Genomic DNA, 21625 nt, shown 5'->3' with positions numbered 1-21625 from the left:
GGACAAGTGTACATGGAGACTCCAATCCTTTACTGGTTTTTGCTATTTGTTTTGAGATACAGTCTCTCTATGAGCTCTAGCTGCCCTAGAACTCCTGGAGTAGACCATACTGGCTTCGAACTCAGAGAACCATGTGCCCCCTCCCTATCCCTCTCTCTGGAGTGCTAGAATTAAAGGCATGTGCTCCCATGTCCAGCCTCCTGCCCTGTGCTGTTAGGCACTGGGGAATGAGGGGACAGCTTTTTATCAGCACTAACAGTACACAGCAATCTGTGGCTGAAGGAAACAGATGTGTGGAAACCTCAAGAAAAAGTTTTTGCCTAAGGATCCCCATCAGTAACCGCTGGTGGCACTCACCTGGGCAGCACATCTCCATGGCCCAGCTGCCCCTCCTTGCCTTTCCCCCAGGTCCACACCTCTGTTCTCAGGGAAGGCAGGAGGGCGTCTGCTTCTCCGCTGTATGTAGGAGTCAGAACCACTGTCCGAGTTTTTGCCCTTGCGGCCTTCCTTAGGAGCCTGGGGGAAACTGTAAATAAACAGGAGGAGGAGTAAAGGAGCAGGGAAGCAAAGGAGAAGATACAGAGCTCTAACAGTGAAACATTCTAAATCAAGACACTAACACAGTATTTGTAAAGCACAAATACTTTGCAAAAGTGGCTTTTTGCTGGTCAAATGAGTTTGAGAAATACTCCCTATTACTCTGTATACTGCCATTCCTACCTGCCCAGTCTCATAAGACCTGCAATTAGAAGCCTATTTAAACATTTAATCTGTCACATGGCCAACCATTTGGCTGCAGACCCCTTCTCCATATAACATTTATAAACATCCTACAGAACTTCTTACATTGTAAAGAATTTGCTAAACAAATGGGTGTCCTAGCTCATGATTGTATTGCCTGCTGAGGCAGGAGGACTGCTGAGAGCCTGGCCCATCCTGAACTATACAGTGTTCCAGGCCAGCCTGGGCTACAGTGTAAGACCCTGGCTCAAGAAAATGAACAAACAAACAAACAGAATATTATAAAGAAAAAAAATACTACAAGTTTGACAAATACCTTCCCTATTTCAAAACATAAAGATTAATGCTTTCCAAGCCAAGTTTTTATTGCAAGTATGTAACAGCTGTAATAAAGAATTAATTTCCAAGACATAAAAATTTTAACTTCTATGATAGGAAGAAAGCTTTAAAAGGGGATCAAAATCTTTCACAGGGGCTGAAGAGACAGCTCAGCAGTTAAGAGTACTGGCTACCATTTTGTTTTTTTATTTTTCCTTGTTTTGTTGTTGTTTGTTTGTTTTGAGATAGGGTCTCACTATGTGGTCCTGGCTGTTCTGAAATGCACTATGTAGACCAGGCTATCTTCAAACTCACAGGACTCTGCCTGTTTTTCCCTCCAGAGTGCTAGGATTAGAGGTGTGAGTCACTTTGCCTTGCTGGGTTAACTTGAAAAAAATGTTACTCGCTTTCAGGGTGTTGAAAACAATATGAAACATGAAGTAAATCTTATACATCAATTTGGTACCATGGCAAACTTTAAATAAAGTCATTGAAAAATGGAGTTATATTCTGTAACTATTTCCGAAGCTGAGAAACCTGTAGCTTTCGCTTAAAAGCTACCATTTTAGTAAACCACCATCACAGAAACTTCAAAATCAAAATATGCCAGCTTTGATCACCAGGAAAACTAATTTGCTATAATAACACAGCATGTGGTGTTGGGAGCCCGAGGGTCACTGGAAGTCAATACACCCATGCGTTACCTTGCGACAACAGTCCTGGGAGGGAGAGTCTTCGACTCCCTGCCTCCGACTCTTCCTCTCTGATATCCACGAGACTTGAGCTTTTCTTCGCTTGTATGGATTCCTGTTTCACCTGCTCTTCTCTGAGGTCTTTCAGACCTTCAGGGCCTGTGGAAGCACTGCCTGGCGGAACTCCCGCCTCACCGGCGGCAGTACTGTAAAAGTTCATAACTTTCTTGAGAGACAAGGCTTCATATGTGGCCGCCACTCTCACACCAACAGCAGACGCACACGAGACCACCAGGCTGTTGAGGGCTGAGGTGCTTGTGGTTGGTGGACTGTGAAGATCAGGGCCTGCTTCTTCTGTAAGAGGCTAACACGCACACACACAGCATGTAAAGACACAAGCAGACAACAGGAGTTTAATGCTCCTAGCTATCGGCATTCAAAAACCTAAAACAGGCCCAGTGGACAGGTGCCTGTCTATAAGCCTAGTGTTCAAGAGGCTAAGGAGGAGAAATGAGGCCAGCCTGGGCTAAAGAGCAACAACAGAACTGCTTATCTTCAGTCTCAGATTGCAGAGTTAACATACTATATGGAAATGGCGCTTGAAACATAGTTCTTTACCTAAGTGGTTTCCCTTGTCTCAGCGTCATGTTATTCAGTGGTATGTTAAAATGATCTCTAACTGCTTTATAAAACCAAGCATGGGAAAAGGAGAGCAAGGCACAGAAGGTATGAAAGGTCCTGGCTGCAGCCCTTGGAAGGCTGAGGCAAGAAGAACTCAAGGTCAAAGCCAGCAAGCATGACCTTTCACAGTGAGACTGTGTCTCAAAAAAATTAAACAGACATAAAACAAAACAAACTTGGACTGAACACAAAGTGCCCTGGGTAGAGGTTGGAAAAGCTGCAATCTCTATGACTTAACCCGCTGGTGATTTATCTCCCATGGCACAGTAGCTGGGCAGGCCACAACCTTTGCTTTGGTTACCACAAAGGATAAAAGTGACAGGTTAATAATTAAATAAATGGAGCTGGTGTTCTTAGCATGCTTCGTGAGACTATTAGAAAGTTCAACAAAAAATTTCCTGTATCAGTGAAAAATAGGTTGAAATATCAAATACCACTGCTTACTAAAAGGAAAAAAAAATCATTAAATATACCCAATAAACACAAAAAAACTTTTGACATACAAGCACAGTTACACTAAAAAACTTATTGCTTCTTACAGAGGCTGAGAGCCAGAAAGGTAGCTCAGCAGTTGAGAGCACCTGCTTTTTCAGAGGACTCAAGTTCAGCTACTAGAGCCTGTGCCAGGCGGCTCACAACCACCTGGAACTCCAGCTCCCAAGGATCCAACACCTCTGGCCTCCACTCACATGCACACACCCACACGCAGACACACACCTACACATACTTAAAAATAAAAATTACGCTTTATAAATATTGCTTTTTATACCCAAATATCCCAAAGATATGCACATTGTTCCTTAATTTGTCCTGAATTCAGAACTAAACCCAACAAAACATGGTTATACAGCTGCAGGCCAGCCTGGACAGTGAGATGCTGTCTCAAAAACAACAGCAGCAAAAAGAGAACAAGTAGAAATAACATTGGCTTCCATTTTTCTTGAAGTAATTTCCAGGCACTAGCGTAGTATCTGGCATAAGCAGGTACTCAATAATTTGTCAAATTACATATAAATCTAAAGTTACTTCTAGGCAAATGAGTAATCTAATTAAAATAGTTAGCAGAGGTTTGAAGACTACATACTTAAGGACAAGTGCTTTGCTGATTAAATTCTCATGACAAGGTGTTCAGAGTAATACTGTGGCCTCTACCTTTTGTTTTTGTTATGTCTGTAGTACTCCTCACAGGCGCACTGACGCATCTGAGAGGGGCTGTTTTGGGAAGCTCTTAACCATTAAACAGAGGAAAGGCAGAACTCATAAACCATAAATCTTAAGTTTCTGTTCCCGATATATTATGTATACATATACATATATATGTATGTATATGTATGTTATATGTATATTATATATGTATATGTATACATAATACATATGTATACATAATACATCCATATATATGTACACCTCTATATTTATATGTATGCTTTTAAATTTTTCCTTATTTTGAGATGCTGAGATCAAGCCTCAAGCATGATAAGTAAGGGCTCTACCACTGAGCTACATTCTAGCCATTTAACTGTATTTAAACGAATAAAGTAGGAGAAAACTAATTACTGGCCATTTTGATTGAAGACATAATTTTAGAATTTAGAGTCAACCAATAACAAAGAACAGCATATAAAATTTTCACTGTTCAATGTAAGGCTAAAATATTACTTACAAATTTAATAGGGACACACACACAGACACACACACTGCCAAAACCAACATACATAATAAAAACTTCACTTAGCAAAATAAGTTCAGAGAAAAATTTCTCGGTTTTTTTGCAGGGGGAGGGGGATACAGATTTTAAAGTAGTAATTCAATAACTCAATGGGCTGTGTACCATTTGCTTCTAGCTTTAAATTTAATAGAGGAATGGCTTCTAAAAGGACAAACTTTTTGTCTCCTGTGTTTGTTTTTGAGACAAAAAAAAAAATCTCTGTAGCCTGAGGTGGCCTCAAAGTTGAGCCGAGGCAAAGCCAAATTTTCTATAAACATGTACAGTTTAAGAATTTTCTATAAACATTCTTGATAAATGAATGTTGCCTTGTTTGGATTCTTTTCTTATAAACAGCTTACTCTTAATTGGGGGGAAAAAGTCAAATCCCAAAAAGTTGAGAGACTGCATAAGGCAGAACTGTTTCTTAAAATATCCCACTTTCAAAAAAATAAATAAATAAATAAATAAAAATATATCCCACTTTCTCACTCTAACAGAGAAGCTTCAGATATAAAGAACTGACAGCTACGGTTTTAAAGACCCTGAATGAAAAAGACAGCAGAGACAGTTCTTTCAAGATTAGATGGTTTTGTTTTCTATCTCCACCCCCCACCTTCGGCACAAAGCAAATAAAAAGGTAATCCCAAGAGCAAACCAAAAACTGTCTCTTTGGAACAATGTGTTTCCAGCATCAGGGAAAACCCATTTCATAAATCTTCAGACAAGAATACTCTAAACAAGACAAAAGGAAGCATTCCCCACTCAAATAAGGCCCAGTAAGGACCAGATATAACTGAAAACAACACTTAAAACATATCTGACACATAGTGTAAAACCTTTAAGCTTCTTTTCTTTCTTTTTGTTTTTGTTTTGTTTCCTTTTAGGAGACAGGGTGTTAATTGTAGTCCTGGATGGCTTGATACTATGTAGCATAGACCAGCTTCAAATTCACAGCAATCCTGCCTTGGCATCCCATATGTTGGGATTACAGGCATGCATCACCATGTCTAGAAACTGTAGACCTCTGCGTACAACTAAATAGTCTGCAACCTGGTAGCCTCCCTAGATGGAAGAAGAGTTTTACAGACATGACGAGATGCCCCTGCACAGTCCTGAGGGAGCTCTATGGACCATGGTTGCACCAGGTAAACTCTTCTGGGGACTACCAAAAAGTGGTGCTTCAGCCACAATGGCGAAGTACAAGCAAGGAAATAAACAGCACTCGGCCACTTCTAAAGCAAGCCCAGGATGACATCTTTCAGAATTATGAAGGGTCATACAAAGAATGATTCTGAATGAATAGCTGCTCCTTGCTCTCTAAGTTTGTCTAGCAAGATGGAATTATAACAGCCTGGTTGGGGGAAAACAAGACAAAAAAAAAAAACAAAAAAAAAAAAAACAAAACCCTGCTGCCAAGACTCAGGACTTCAGTTCCTACAGAAACACAAATACTTTCACTCCAAAACCCCTTTTAGTTATAAAATGTAGCAGCTACCTGGGCCTGGGGTGGCTCTTCTCCTTGCTCATGGCTCTCCCTCACTGAATGCTCCGACAGCTTCTGCAGGTAGGCAGTTACTGCCTGGGTGTCGGGGTACGAGGGAGCAGTTCCGGCTGAAGACACCTCGGCAGTTCCCACAATGTTCTGCTGAGAGGAGACGGCAGTGCCCCTCGCGGTCTGCACGTTTCCCACGTTCGGTTCAGCTTCTACCAGAGGGTTCTCAAATACCTCTCCCTGCCCATCCAGTGACTCTGGGTGAGGGCTGGTGGCAGTGCCGGCATGATCTTCTGCTTGGGATTCGGACAGTGTCACACCTAACGGGCAGCAATGGCTGTCTGAGATGATCACATGGTCCTCTTTGTCCGTCATAGTGATGAGCAGCTGGCTGCACTGATTGCATCTCTCCGGGACTGGCTTCAGATCCTGGGGAGGGAGGCACTGCACCAGGGCGAGGCTGTGGAATGCACCACAGGCAACCTGGAGCACCACTCGCCCGGCGAGGTGCTCCACCTTTTGCGGCTTTGTCACCGGGAAGGTGGTGGTGATGAGACCCAGCTGACAGCCGGTGCCCCATGCCCAGATCTCTCTGCTGATCGACAATGCCAGTGTGTGTTCCTCGCCACACGCCAACTGTAGAATCCTAACCGCTAACACAGGGCTGGTCTCCGAGTCAGAGATGCTGACGGGACTCGGCTCCGGCACATACTGCTGGTTAGCTACTGCGCACTGGCCGGCAGCGTTCTCCCCCCACATGTACACCACCCCACTTTCTGTCACTGCTCCGCTGTGGAAGCTCCCTGTTGCCACAGTGACAACATGATGCCCAACCAGGGCACTCTCTAGAAGGGGGCTGCTTGGACAAGTTTCTGCTGATTCCCTTTTCCAGGGAAGCATCCCAAAGCTGTAGACTTCGCCATCTAAGGTTCAAAAGAGAAAGAGGAAAGTTAGCAAACCAACCAACCATTTCTTCAGCAAAACCCTTCAGAAGCATGCCATAATGACTTGGAAAGTGCAGGGTGGTTTTGACATTCTGGGTTGAAGTGAGGATTTATAAGGCCCACTAACAGCCAGCATCATAAACCATTACAAAATCATGGAGCAAATACCAAAACAAAATTACAACTGTGTGCTATCCCCCTGCCTGGAAAACACAACTCTGGAGCGTGGCACACACTGTGAGATGATTTTTTTTTCCCAGGGCCTTTCATGCTAAACATGTACTCTACCTCTGAATGACATACATCCCCAGATGAGTCTGCACTCTTTTTGCAATCTGCACACTTAAAAACATGACATTGCTTAAACATGAGAACAATGAGCAGCTTTCCCTCACCTGTCCCAGCTTTTGTGAAACAGGGTCTCCCTCGGCAACCTTGGCTGGCTTAGAACTAACCGCGCGCAGCCCAGGCTAGCCTCAAACTTGTAGCAATCCTGTTTCAACCTCCTAACTGAGCTACCACAGCTGGCTACAATTAATAGTAACATTATTATTAATGTGTATGTGAGATGTGGGGGAAGGCTCATTCCACAGCGCATGTGTGAGGTCAGAGGACAACTCCAAGGAGAAGGTTCTCATCTTCTGCCTTCATGAAGATGAGACCACCCTGAAGTCGTCAGGCTTGTGTGACAAGTGCCTTCACCTGCTGAACCATCTCACTGGCCTAACTCCAGATTTAAAGGTACCATGTTAGTAAAAGCTTTCCAAATATCCGACGTAATAAAAGGTTTCAGGTATCTTAAATAACATATTTCAAATATCTTATTTACAACAAGGGATAGTTCTGTAGCTTAGTGCTAGAGTTTTTGCTTAGGCATAGTAAGGCCCCAGGCCCAATCCTCAGTACTGCCAAAAAAGAGAAAGACCACCAGAATTCTTCCATATATTCTTGAAAAGTATACATTTTGAGATCTATAGTATAGATATTGAATTTATAGTTCACATTTTTCAAATAAGTATTTCCCTTAATAAAATATGTATCATAATAAAAGCAACATAATAATACACTAGGGAGAACTCTTATATGTTCATGTTTGTTTTATAACACCTCTAAATCCAGGTTTAAGCTGTTTCTAGAGGTTTTTTTCTGAGTTCTTACAATGAAAATGTAAAATATCATTAATACTTAAATGTCTACTAAGATATTTAAAATTAGAAATCAATGAGAATCTTGACCCAGATCAAATTATCTATGACTGAGTTGATAAACTGGCATCAAGACTGAATGTGATTCTCTGCGTCTCTACTTTAGACAGATAGAACACCACACAGTTTCCTAAGCTGACTCTTATGCCCATTAGACACTGTGCTGAGACAATACCGCCGGCCACGACAGGGAAAAGCCCTGGCAAGATAAAGCCCAGTTTGGATTCTGCTCTCATTTCTTGCTTCTTTCTGAAGAATGGCAGCATGAGGTAAAGAGTTTACACAGGGAATTCCCAGGTTAGTCCTTGAACAAATTGTGTAACAGGCCCCAGCTCTTACCTGTTACTGTTCTGATATGCCAAAGCAGTCCCTAAGAAAGTCCTTATGAGGTTAATTATGTTCTGACTACTACAAAAAGTTTAAACTATAATTCTCCCGTTTATTCCAGTTAATAGACTGACTTAAATGTACAAAGAAATGTAGTTTTTGTAAAAGGAGCTGGAATATACTTTGAGAACAAAGAGCACAAGCTACAGCGATGCTCAGAAAGAGCCTGTAGTTGCCAATAAGCATTTCCTGACCTCACACACAGGCACAAGCAGGGCGGGCTGCACTGCTCAGCTACCTTCCAAATACCTTCAGTCAGAAGAACTCCATGCTTCACGCCAAGGGCTGCCTGAAGAACCGTCTTTCCTCCCCAGCCTGGCAACCTCTCTGGTGTTAGAGAAAAGGATCCTGCCTGCCAGACATGGACCAGGCCTCTTTCTTTGGATCCTTCTGCCTCTGTTGAGCTACAAACATTTAAAAAGAAAAGAAAACAAAACAATTATTGCTACAACTCAAAGCAAAGCTGTTATCTTTTGCCCTTAATAGTTCCCGAGAGACAGGCCCTTCCTTCTCGTGTATGGCTGTGTGTGTGCTGGGGGAGGGGGTGTGAATCTGATCCTGCACCTTCTCCCAGCACAGATACAGGGATAGCTGGGTCAGGGAATTTAACTACCAGTTGCTTTACTCTTGGTTATATATGGCACCAGAGCCAAGATAATACAACCATTTACATAAAAGGCTAGAGGATAATCTAAACCCACAAATTACTTGCCTCTAAGCAAAATAAGGCCTGAGATGTTTTTATGTTTTATGATTTAGCAGCACAAAATTTCTAATTTGATGAAAAAAAAGATATGAGGAATAGAAATCTTTCATTTTATGCTGAATTCAAATCTAACTGCTACTTACATTTGTTTATGGTGCTAGGGACTAAGCCCAGGGCCTTGCACATAATAGACAAGCACTGTACAACTGAGCTCTATCCTCAGTCCACAGCCATTTAAAGCTTTTAAATATTATGATTTGAACTTGAACATATATCAAGTACAACAATGTATTAATTCCATACATGTATGTATGTGTAATGGACAGGGCAACGATCATATTCCTTACTTCAAACATGAACTATTTACTTGTATTTGAGGCATTCAAAAATCTTTTCTACTAGCTATTTGGAAATACACAGAACTGGGTATGGTGACACTCGACTGCAATCCCAGCTCTAGAGGGACTACAGTTCAAGTACTCCGAGTATGAGCTACGGTCAGTCTGAGCTACAAAAGTGAGACTCGTGTCTCTAGGAAAGAGAGAACAAGAGACAGAGACAACTCTATCATTCAGCCTCTAGTCTGATGGAACATCCTAAGGTATCCTTCCTGTACAAAGACACCCTACAAACATTAACCACATCCATTCTTCCTATGTACTGGAAGCCACTATTCTGCACTCTAGCTTCAGAGACCAACTTTTAACCTTCCACAAGTAAGTAAAGAGATGTGGTATCAGACTTTTTATGCCTGACTTACTTCATTCATCAAAATGTCCAAGCATGCTGCTACAAATGACAAGATTTTATGTTTTTTTATGGCTGAATACAGGCCACTGACTGCATACAACACTTTTTATTTAACCCATCAATGGACAGCCAAGTCAACTCCATATGTTGCCTACTGTCAGGAGTGCATGTTTCTTTTCCAGATATGGATTTCCCTCCCTTTGGATACAGGCAATGTATCCAACTTCATAGTGAGACTGCTGGATTATACAGCAATTCCATTTAAGGGAGGGGACAGGTGTTTATAGGGGTTTGTTTTTTGAGACAGGGTCTATGTAGACAGGCTGGCTTCAAACTCATACTCCTCAGGCCTTAACCTCTCCTGTGCTGAGATAACAAGTATATACCACCATATCTGCCTATTTGAAGTTTTCTGAGAAGCTTCTATCATTTTCCATTATTTAGACTTTTTAAGAATCAAATTTCTAATTGACAGTCTTCTACGATTTCCTTATACTGTTAAGAAAGAGTTACCAGCCAGGCGTGGTAGCACATGCCTTCGCATGCCTTTGATCCCAGTGCTTCCAGCACTCGGGGAGGCAGAGCCCAGCCTGGTCCACAAAGCAAGTCCAGGACAGCCAGGGCTACACAGAGAAACCCTGTCTCAAAATAAAATTAAAAAAAAAAAAAAAAAAAAAGGAAGGAAGGGTTGATTGATTCTCTCCCTGAGCCACCTCTGAGACGGTCTCACTGTGTAGCCTGGCTGGCCCCAAACTCAGAGATCTGATTTCCTCCACCTCTCAAGTTCTATGATAAATGATGTGTGCCACCACACCCAGCAACACATGTTTTTGTTTGCTTGTTTCTATAGAACAGATTCTTCTCTTTCAGTTGGAGCATAAACGTTTTTCTAAATGTCTCTACTTTTGCTGACCAACATTCCCTTAGATGGTAAGTGAGCTGGCTGCACAGTTCGAGCGCACACCTTTGATCCCAGTGCTTGTAAAGCAGAGGCAGGTGGATCCCTGGGAGTTCGAGGCCAGCCTGGTCTACAGAATGAGTTCTAGGACAGAAAGGGCTACACAGAAAAACTCTGTCTCGAAATATAAAATCGAATAAATTTTAACTGCGCTTAACAATCTATGGAAGAAAAGACACAATTCAACCTTCCTTCTGCGAGTAGTTTTCTAAGGAGAAATTGAAACTTAAAATTGATTATAAGGATGCCTACAAGTGTTTAAAGATAATAAAATCCCTTTATAAGCACAAGAGACTATCAACAAAGCTTTTCTCTAATTATCTTTATTTAAATAATCTTGTCTCTCTACTTAGCACTTACAAATACAACCATGCACTCCCATTTACTACCTCTGAAAAGGAAATCAAACTCCAAAAATATTAACTACAACCTCATGGTGTTTTCTGTTATGCTTTCCTAGAAGGAGAGGGAGGGAAAAAATGATTTTACCTTTTCTTCTTTGAGTCCATCGGTCAGGAGGAACACTCCATCACCAAATCATTTCCTTAGCAAAAGTTCTATCAAGACCTAGATAGAAAACACTAGGTAAGCACAAAGAGTAGTGGGAGGATCTCTGAATACTCTGCCATTGTATCCCCTTAGAGGAGAGGGGAGCAGAGAGGGAAGGCATGTCTCTAACAAGTGTGCATTCACTAGTAATAAGTTCAGGGAGACTATCCAAACTATTTCATAGCCTGCCTACCCAAAGTCAAATACCAAAACCGAGCCTGCCCACCGAGCTTATAAAATGCTGGCTGAACATCAAATGTAGTGCCAAGGAAGAAGACTGCTGCAAGAAAGCTAGCTGCTCCAGGCAACGGATTTTTCAGGTTCTTAAAAAGTATTATAAAGGAGGAAATATAATCTGCAAATCACCGTATTCAGCACAAAAATTTCATATAGACTGTGGTGGTTTGAATGAGATGTCCCGTCTATTTAAATACTTGGTCCCCAGATGGTAGAACCATTTGGGCAGGATTAGGAGATACAGCCTTGATGGGGGTGTCACTAGGCCAGGCTTTGAGTTTCAAAAGTGTCATTCCTGGTGCCATCTCTACCTTCTGTTTGCAGGTCCAGCAAAGGTCAGCCTTTGCTCTGCCATCATGAATTCTAACCCTTTTTAACCCTAAGTCGAATTAAACACTTTCTCTTATATGGTGTTTCATTACAGTAATAAAAATAACTGATGCCTAAATTAATATTACTTTTTTTTTTGAGACAGGGTTTCTCTGTGTAGCCTTGGCTCTCCTAGACTCTCTTGGTAGACCAGGCTGGCCTCTAACTCACAGAGTTCCACCTGCCTCTGCTGGGATTACAGGTCTGTGTCACAACTTTCGGCTTAAAGTTACTTTTTAAGTACTTCTGAGACACATTAAAAACTTAAATTCCGGGCTGGAGAGATGGCTCAGCGGTTAAGAGCACTGGCTGTTCTTCCAGAAGCCCTGAGTTCAATTCCCAGCAACCACATAGTGGCTCACAACCATCTGTAATGGCATCTGATTCCCTCTTCTGGTGTGCATGAAAACAGAACATTCATATACGTAAAATAAATAAATCTTAAAAAATAAAACCAAACTTAAATTCCAACTGGAAAAGATTTTTTAAAATCTCAGTAATGTATCACATCCAAGTCATTTTAATTTTCAGTAATTTTATTATTAAATTACTTTGTGTTTAATTAAAATACATTTTCCATTTATTGGAATTTACATGGTAATTTCCCCCAAATCAATCTCAATTCAAAACTAACAGTCTTCAAACCCGGAAAAGCTAGAAGAAATATAGATTTTAAATGAGCTGTTTCTAGGCCCACCACTTGCCATTTGATCTAGACAGGCTGAGATTATCGGTATGGCAGAAGCCCTTCACCCTAACCAACCAGCAGCTCAGCATCTCTGTGATGCCCAGCATGCCAGCTCGGGGAGGTAGTACTATCTGGCCGGCTCGCAGGCTGAATGCTCCCCAGCGCTCAGCGCTCCTCCTTTCCAACACAGCTGTTGCGGCGGCGGCTGAAATGCCAGCGGTGCACTTGAAGCAGATGCAATGGGACGCTCCTGTTCCTGGAGTTCCATGCTCTGAGACACTTCATAAGACAACACACACACAGAGATATGCTCAACTAGTATGGGAGAGGCCAGGAAAAAACCCTGAAGTATCTAGGGGCAATTCCACATTCAGACTGTTTTGGCGCCTTAAGTTCCCATTTTATTTTAATGTAGTTGATGGAGTTGAATGGTAGCACACATCAGCTCTGGGTTAGTTCCCCAGCAACCCCCGCCCCCACCCCAGATAATAAAATAAAATCCTTCACCCAAAACCTAGGCACTGTAGCACATGACTTCAGCTCTAAGGAAGCTGAGGCAGGAGAATGACTAAGGAAGCTGAGGCAGGAGAATGAAAATTCAAAGCCTGGACGTGGTGGCACACCTCTGTGATCCCAACACGTGGAGGGTGGAGGCTAGATGATCTTGAGTTCAATGCCAACCCTGAGCTACATGAACACTATCACAATAAATAAATACATTAATTAGTAATAAAGAAAGAAAAAGTTCAAGGCTAACCTGGGTATACAATAAGCCCTTGTCTCAAAACACAATAACAAAAATCATTCTGTGGGAAAGAGCTAAAAAAAAAAAAAAAAAAAAAAAATTTATTGTATGAAAATAATTGCCCATTAGTTCAAAAAAGTCAATGTTTAAAAAAACAGAAGAAAAACAAATAAGCAAAGGAAATGTTGAATGCATTTCAATTTAAAAATTCACATTTTTAAAGGTACCAAAATTCATTTAAAAAAAAAATACAAGCAATAAAGTCCTATTTCTGTGGACCTTCTCATCCTGGAACCAAATAATAATTCTCTGCAGAGGGTATGGCACGGTCACTGCTAACAAACAACCCACACTGGCAGGGCCGTCTAGATCCATCTGTTTGTTCCAGGCGGCCTGGAGTTCTCACTGCTTCCCATCTGTGTATCCGGAGGAAATTACTTTCTATTTTGTAAGTGCTTAATTTAGAATGGCTTTGGATCATTCTAAGTTGGAAGGTAGGTACTATAAACAGAAGGTAAATCTAATAAACTTAATGCTGGTTAATAAGTGGAATTATTAACTGCTACTACCTGTTTGTGATGTAACTAGCTTAGGTAAGATGTCCACTTCATGGTGTGCAGTGAAATGCTTACTCGGTGCTCATCTGTAGAGATCAGGAGTGCACTTCTGATTACATCTCAACACGCTCTAGCAGGAGCCAGAGGACCCTTCTAAGAGGGCTTGGAAGTATACCGCTAGGTCTCATTTCCTGAAATAGACTCCTCACATCAAGACTGAATTTTTTCCTTCTGCCTGACAACCAAAATTGCTGGAAAATGGGTGTGGCGGCACTTATGAGCCCAGCTATCAGGAAGTTGAGGCAGAAGTGCCGTGAGTTCAAGGTCACCCTGGGCTACAACAGTGAGCCCCAGTCTAGACTGGGGCTATAGTGTAAGAAACTCTCAAAAAAGAAGGGATAAAAAAGGCAAAAATATCCAAACAAAATGGAGGCTGGTGAGGTGAGCCTGCAGTTAAGAACAAGCACTGCTCTTGCCCAGGACAAGCTCACTTCCCAGAACCCATGCTAGGGAGCTCACCTGTAATTCCAGCTCCAGGGAACCAGACACTTCTTGCCTCTGCAGGCATGTGCACTTACATGAACACACACTTCTTGGAAAAAAACAAAAACAAAACAAAACTTGGGCTGGTAAGATGGTTCAGTGAGTAAAGGTGTTTGCTGCCAAATCTGTTTGACTTGACTAAGACACGCATAGTGGAAGGAGACAATGGAGCCCTGTGAATTGTCTCTAACAGACATGTGCATGTGTGCCACTATATTTACACACACACAAAAATAAGTAAATTAAAAGAACATACAAAAAATTTAAGGACTCAAAGAAGTGATAATGGAAGCTAGGGAGAGATGCTACACTCTCAAAATGTGCAAAGGCCAAGGACAGACTGAGTGGCACCTACCAGCTGAAAAGAAAAAAAAAAAAGATTTACTTCTAAAACCCTACGGAAAAAGATAGCCGAACAATCTTTTCTGGCCTGAAGATGCCTGTACAGACGTTTAGACTATGGCACTGTAACATGGGACTGTAGAGCAGCACATTTGTGTTGTCAGCTAGAGTTCAGAGCAATGTGTCAGCACAGCAGTATAAAACTAGCATCTAGGGTTGGGGTTGTAGCTCAGCTGGTACAGTGCCCTGGGTTTTATCTGCTGCAGTGCATAAAAATGGGCACGTGCCTGTAATCCAAGCACTCAGAAAGCCGGAGCAGAGAAGGAAATTCAAGGCCGCCCTCAGCTACAAAGAGTATGAGGCTAGCCTGGGCTACAAGTGACCCTCTCTCCCCCTCAAAAGTGCAAGGGGGAATTCTATTTTATAGATAGTTTTCTTCATTAATATTGTTTTAGAAACATTTCCCTCCCTCCCTTCCTTCCTTCCTTCCTTCCTTCCTTCCTTCCTTCCTTCCTTCCTTCCTTCCTTTCTCAATATGGTCTTTCTATGCAGCTCAGACTATCCTCAAACTTGTGATCTCCTACCTCAACTAACTATAGGTGTGCACCCTCACGCCTGGCTTCATTTTGTTTCAATATCTTTAACGTATTTGACTTTAGAACAATGAAAAGAACTGACAGCTAAAGGAGAATACTGCAATCCAAAGCTCACATACTTAGTAAAGGCTGGTATTTACCAACTCCTTGAACACCTCTTCTCAATTATGCATTAACACAGTAAAAAAAAGGTTAAGTTAAAAAACACACACACACACACAAAGTTGTTTCTCTGACGTTTCTATAATTGCTTCTCCACTCACATAGCATTTACAGTGGAGAAAATGGCCTAACTGTGGGCTCCTCAGAGATGGTTCTCCCTAGGTGAAGTCTAAGGTCCTTGTGCTATGTGGAGACAGGAGCCCTGTGCCCTGTTGCTTTTCTGCTGCTAACAGTATCTCTGCTGGCCTGTATCATATTAACTAACTCTGATAAAGACACTGTATAGACAGCACTTTACCTTCAAGGCCTTCCCACAGATCAGCAGGATCTCCACAACACAGGCAACCTGGACTGCCGTAGCTCTGGTTAAGGTCTATGAGCCAAGGCTGAAGACACTGCTCTGTATGCTGTAATCCTTCACAGTACAAAGACTCAGCCCTCAGATGACACACTAACACTAGGAGCAGACCGTGCTTCTGACCACAGTGACCCATGTTTAGACTGCACTGGCTACAGGTTTGCAGGGGGGGAAATGGGCTGTGTACAGTAAAGAGGCTATTTCAGTATCAGGGTCTGGGGATGTCCAAAAGAATATGGTCTAGCGTCCTAATCGTTGGGGTGTGTGCCTATAATCCCTCAACTTGGGAAGCTAAGGCAGGAGGATTGCCTTGAGTTTGAGGCCAGCTTGATTAATGATGCAAGATCCTGTCTTTAAAAAGGAGAACTATGAACCACCTGTATTTCTATTATATCAGAACCAGAAATCCAAAGTCCAAAAGTTCGGAAAGCTACCATTTTTTTTTTCTTTTTTCACAGCAAAAATCCAATATGACCTCAATTCAGCCAACTGTAAAATCCAACCTGAGCCAATGAGGGATTGTTGTTTATCCCTCCAAGGCGAATTCTGTTCCACCCCTGTTGCTGCAGAAATATCAGCATGACCACGGGCGGGCACAGACCCTAGGGGAGGTGCTGAATGATACATAGAGAAAAATCTCAGTTCCAAAACCTATCTCAAAAGTTCCAGATAAGGGACTTGGAATCTGTACTCTAAAAAAAATCACTATAATTTTTAGCACACATCTCCCAACTCTTAACTTCTTATAGACGTCACTCAGCTTCTTCAACATGCTTGTTTTTTGGGGGTGGGGTATATGGTTAGATGAAGTCTTACATGTTGCCCTGGCCAGCCCCAAACTCTTGGGCTAAAGCGATCCACCTATAGCCAAGGTCCACTGTATTACAGCATATCTTTCTCATATGATAGCTCCCCAAGGAGAAGACAGTGTCCTCGAGACAGAAGAAAGCTAACTACTGTTCTCTCGCCCTCTGCCCCTCACCTTCTCCCCCTCCTCTCCTCTACCTGTATTTGGAGACAGCCTCACTCTGTAGCCCTTGCTGGCCTAGAACTGGCTGTGTAGACTGGGCTATCGTCACATCTGAAAAAGCAATTCTTATCTCTGCCCGGAGAGTATAGAGAGTATAAGAATGTGCTGCATACCATGCTGCTTTTCTCCACGGTGGTTTAAAATGGGTATTTGGAAGCAGGAATATAATTCAGAAGTAGAACACTTGTTTAACAAGTCCGAGGCCATATGTTTAATACCAAGCCATGCAAAGGGTATTTTGATTAAAATAACAGCAATAATTAAAGTTATAAGAGTAATGATAATTAGTGATTAAAACTGAAAAGGACCAGTGAGAAGGCTAGTAAACTTGCCACCAAACCTGACAACCTGAGTTCAATCCCTGGGACTCACACTGTGAAAAGAGAGAACTGGCCCCTAAAATGTATCCTCCAACTTCTACATGCTCCCCATGTCATAAGCACATACACACTCATACACACAAAAAACATATACACAAATAAATAATATATGTAGTTTAAGTTTTAAAAATGACCACACATTAAGACCAAAGGTAAACTGGGCATGGTAGCACACTCCTTTAATCCCAGCAAATGGAAAGTGGAAACAGGTTGATCAAAAGTCAAGACCAGACTCAGTGATAGCAAGTTACAGGCCACCCTGGGCTACACAAGACTCTTAACTTTGTTTAAAAAAAAAACAAAAACAAAAAAACCCAAAAAACTAGAGACATGAAAGCAATAAAACAAAGGAGCAAAGTGTACCCTAAACTCTAAAAGGAATTCACAAACTAATGGCACTAGTGACTTAGACACAAAATTACTAGATTTTCAAGAAGCCATCTACAATTTGTTTCTTTTCGTCTACACAGGTGGGGTGGAGTTAGGGGACAGAACTTTACACTGTAGCCCAGGCTGCTTTGAACTCTGAAATTCTCCTGCCTCAACCTTGTTAAGTACCAGGATTACATATATGAGCCACTACACTGGACTAGTGTTTTCCTTTTGAAGTTTGAGTTAGTTGAAATTTGTTATGAGGAAATAAACCAAACTCCCTACTGTAGATACAGTATTTTAAAAAAAATCTTGCATTTTACACAGGAAAAATACTTAATAATTATTTGCTTTTGAAGTCTTAGTCACTATGTTTACATGTGGATTAAGGCACTCTTGGACTCCAATATTTGACTACAAATATCTTAGACACCAACAACCACTTCTTTCCAGATACCTAGCCACTGACATCTTTATCAGGCATGCAAAGCTGAGGAAAACTCACCTGCAAGAACTGACATGCTAACCAACTGACAAGGCCACTTCAAATCCCAACCTCTCCTCAAGACACCCTTTAAATCTTGACCCAAAGTAGGGGAACTCAGTAAATTACAGCTCGGAGTAAATTGAGTAGCCTTCGTTAGCAAGCTACTTATTACTGATAACTTTGTATAGGATAACGCCCTTGCTAAGTCTTGACTCACTGAAAGCTCCTGGAGGTCAGAAAGCATGACTTTCCTTAGATGCCTGTAGCCACACCAACCACTACAAACAAGTGGGAGAGCCTAACTGGAAGACACAGCTCTTGATCTGAAGTTACAGGCAGTTATCCCAATACTCAGTTTATAGTTTATTTTTGCTACCTTTTTAAACATTTATTTATTTTGCGTGTGTGTGTGTGTTTGGTGTATGGAGACCAGAAGACAAATTCTGGGAGTCAGTTCTTCCACCGTGTGGGTTGAGGGGCCTGAACTAATGTGGCCAGGCTTGGATCCTCTCCTTGTACCAAACTCTTTAATGCTTGTTGCTCAACCTACACCTGCTAAAATTGATTGTCAAAATCCTCTAAGAAGAAAGAGTATGTGCCCATAATGCAAGAAATGCCTGGCAATGCTCATTTAGTTCCTTTTTGGACCTGCTGCACAGTTTTAAAAATTAGGCTTTCCAAAATTAGTAAAATTCCTATGAAATAGTTTCTAATATTGCTGTGGTAATAAGAGGCATAAGTTGTTACAGTGTCTGGGAATCTGATGTTTAACTGTTAGAATTATGTATCTCAGAATAATGCACGTACTAACCAATGTAACCAACTCAAATGACCACATAAAATCTTGGTAATTTTCTAAGTCAGTCTATCTTCAAATTCCTTTCAGGGCATTGTGAATGAATTTGCTCCTGGCACTTTTAAGAGTTCAAGATGGTTTTGTGTTCAACTCTCCTGAGAGTCTCTAGCATCCTGACTCCTCTGCAGTTTAAACAGGGCTCAACACTCATTTCCTAGAGAAAATACTTCCCAAGACACAGAGTCTGTTTCCTCTCCGCAGAACAGCTCTGCTCAGAGGGGCTGCCCTTGAACGTTTCTGTCTTCCCACAGGGAGAGAAGAGCTGTTCAGACTCTACTGCTTTAAAGCTACAAGGTAAAATAAAGTATGGGGGGGGGGGAAGCCCAATATAAGTAAATAAATAATTTTAAAGCACAGTTTCACAAAACATATTAGCCAGACATAAAAATAAGTATCAGACCTATGTTCTCACCACCTGGTTTTTAACATATAATAAAATATTTCAAATTTGCTTTACTCCACAACCCAGAGTAGTCTTGAGCTTGCAGTTCTATTTCAGCCTCCGAGGAGCTGGTATTAGAGGCATATGCCCAGTTAGCTCCATTTCACAATAGAAGAAAGCTACACATGGAGCTGAAGGCAGTTACCCACTCCCTCTAAAAATACAGCTGATGTTCACTCATAGCTTAGGTACTCATTAGCTATACACATATAAGTAAACATGCTGTTTTCAAACTGAACATAAACATATCTTGCTATATGTAAATACCCTCTGACCCTTGCTTCTTTCACTCAATATAATGTCCTTACAGTAAGTGTAGACTTAATTCATTCACTTTTTACCCACGGGTAAGTACTATCTATTTTCCTATTGATATACAGTTGTATTGTTCTATTTCACTGCTATTTTAAAGAATTTATCATCATTCTTGTTACATGTTTGTTCAGAAAGCTGTCCCATGTTTACGTTGAAAAATTGGCTCAATATTTAGATGGTGGAAGAAAAAATAATACTGTAGTGAACATTAGCCAGATGCCATCATTTGTCCAGGGCCACCATCAACATCTTAACACCGGGTCATATGAACTAGAATCTGGATGATCCAGAGAAAAAATATTTACAAATACTAGATAATAAGAGAGAGACAAGTCGGTCACTTTGTGGACATAAAGAGACTAAAGCTAATCTCTCTGGGTATAACTCACTGGCAGCAAAATGAACTGCCCGAAAATCCCATCTCTTACTTATAAGAATTGGGGGAAAAAAAAAACTGCATAAACTTAAAAGAATTATATAACTACTCAAAAAAGTTCTCAATAGTTTACTGCTATGATTACTTTTTCAGCCAGGCATGGTGCTGCATGCTTGCAGCCCGGCACATGGACGGTGAAGCAAGATGGGACTAGGCCAGCCTGGACTCCATATGAGAAAACAAAACACATCAAACAAAAGCATAAGCTAACACAGCGCCACGCCTCCAGACGGGAGAATGGGGCAAGGCCAAGAACAACAACCTCGTGCTCTGCTGCTGGTTGCCAAGGGCTTCTTAAGGACTGACATGAAAAGCTGCCACTTTTTATTACTAAGAAAATGAACTGTTTGGTCATTAAGGTTAAAGAGTTAGAAGTTAAAAAAAAAAAAGTCTCCTACAAAACGGAACACCAGGCTGGGGAGACTGTACAACAGGTAAAATGCCTGCTGCATGAGCACAGGGGCCTCAGCTCAGATCCCAAGACCCATGCAGAAGCCAGCTCAGCAGCATAACTCAGCTCTGGGAGGTGAGACAGGAGGATCCCTGGGGCTTACTGGCTAGCCAGCTAACTGCAATAGGGAGCTCTATATTAAATGAGAGACCCATTGCATAGATAGATAGATAGATAGATAGATAGATAGATAGATAGATAGATAGAGGTAGAGAGGCATGGAGAAAAACAGCAAATATTGAGCTTTATCCTTCATACACATGTATGTACACACACACACACACACAAATCCAAGCCAGATGCTGCATTTAACTATGATCCCAACACTTGGGAGGTGGGCGGAGGTAGGAGGATCAAGAGTTCAAAGTCATGGGACCGACTATACAGCAAGACTGTCTTAAAAAAAAAATCTTACCAAGAAAAACCTGTCTTTAATACAGTTGGAATCAATGGTAAATGTCATTCTGCTAAAGTTTAGGTCTCAAACACAGGCAGGTGCTCACAGCCCTCCTCACAGTGCCTCTTCTGCCATCTCAGCCACCCCTACCTTCCCGACTGCTTGTTCAATTCACACTTGCCAAGTCTCAATGAACACAGTTAATTTGGGATAGGTATAACAATGTAGGAATGTTTTATTGCTTATACAGTTTGAGATCTCAGGTAGTGACTTCCTGTCTTCCAAATTCCTCCTGAAAAATGATCCTCCAATCTCCAAGATTTTATGGGTCCATGTAGGCAGAGACCATCCATGCTTGGCTGAGCAGGATCTACACTCCTGGGCAGTACTAAGATGCCCTGGAAATTGGAGCCTCGGAGATGAGAGTGCAGCTTGGGCAGAGTGCTTGCGGAGCATGGTGGAAGAGAGACTCTGGCAGGTTGTCCTCTGAGCTCTACTTGCACTGGCAAACACGAGCACACACCGTAAATAAATGTAATTTTAAGCTGGGAGCTGTGGCATACATTTTTAATCCCAGCACTCAGGGAAAAAGAGGCAGGTGGATCCTTGTGAGTTCAAGGCCAGCTTGGTCTATAAAGTGAACCCAGGACAGCCAAGGCTACAGAGAGAAGCCTTGCTTCAAAAATAGATAGATAGATAGATAGATAGATAGATAGATAGATAGATAGATA

The 21625-nt window shown here is 41.7% G+C and overlaps 1 protein-coding gene across 3 annotated transcripts in view; it reads right to left on the bottom strand.

Annotated features, from left to right (window-relative positions):
* Positions 1-21625, bottom strand: part of Als2 (alsin Rho guanine nucleotide exchange factor ALS2) — a 75016-nt gene that overhangs the window by 48763 nt on the left and 4628 nt on the right. For all 3 annotated transcript variants that reach the window (XM_055616449.1, XM_055616448.1, XM_055616450.1), the window contains 5 exons: positions 11072-11149; positions 8418-8572; positions 5636-6555; positions 1764-2115; positions 358-526 (listed from right to left, as the gene is read on the bottom strand). In XM_055616449.1, coding sequence (XP_055472424.1) covers positions 358-526; positions 1764-2115; positions 5636-6555; positions 8418-8572; positions 11072-11091 — 1616 coding nt within the window. In that variant the 5' untranslated portion in view covers positions 11092-11149. The remainder of the gene's footprint in view (positions 1-357; positions 527-1763; positions 2116-5635; positions 6556-8417; positions 8573-11071; positions 11150-21625) is intronic.

Source organism: Psammomys obesus, unplaced genomic scaffold (genome assembly GCF_907164565.1).
Source record: "Psammomys obesus unplaced genomic scaffold, mPsaObe1.curated_primary_1811, whole genome shotgun sequence".
NCBI lineage: Eukaryota > Metazoa > Chordata > Mammalia > Rodentia > Muridae > Psammomys > Psammomys obesus.
This window is presented reverse-complemented; position numbering and strand designations above follow the sequence as displayed.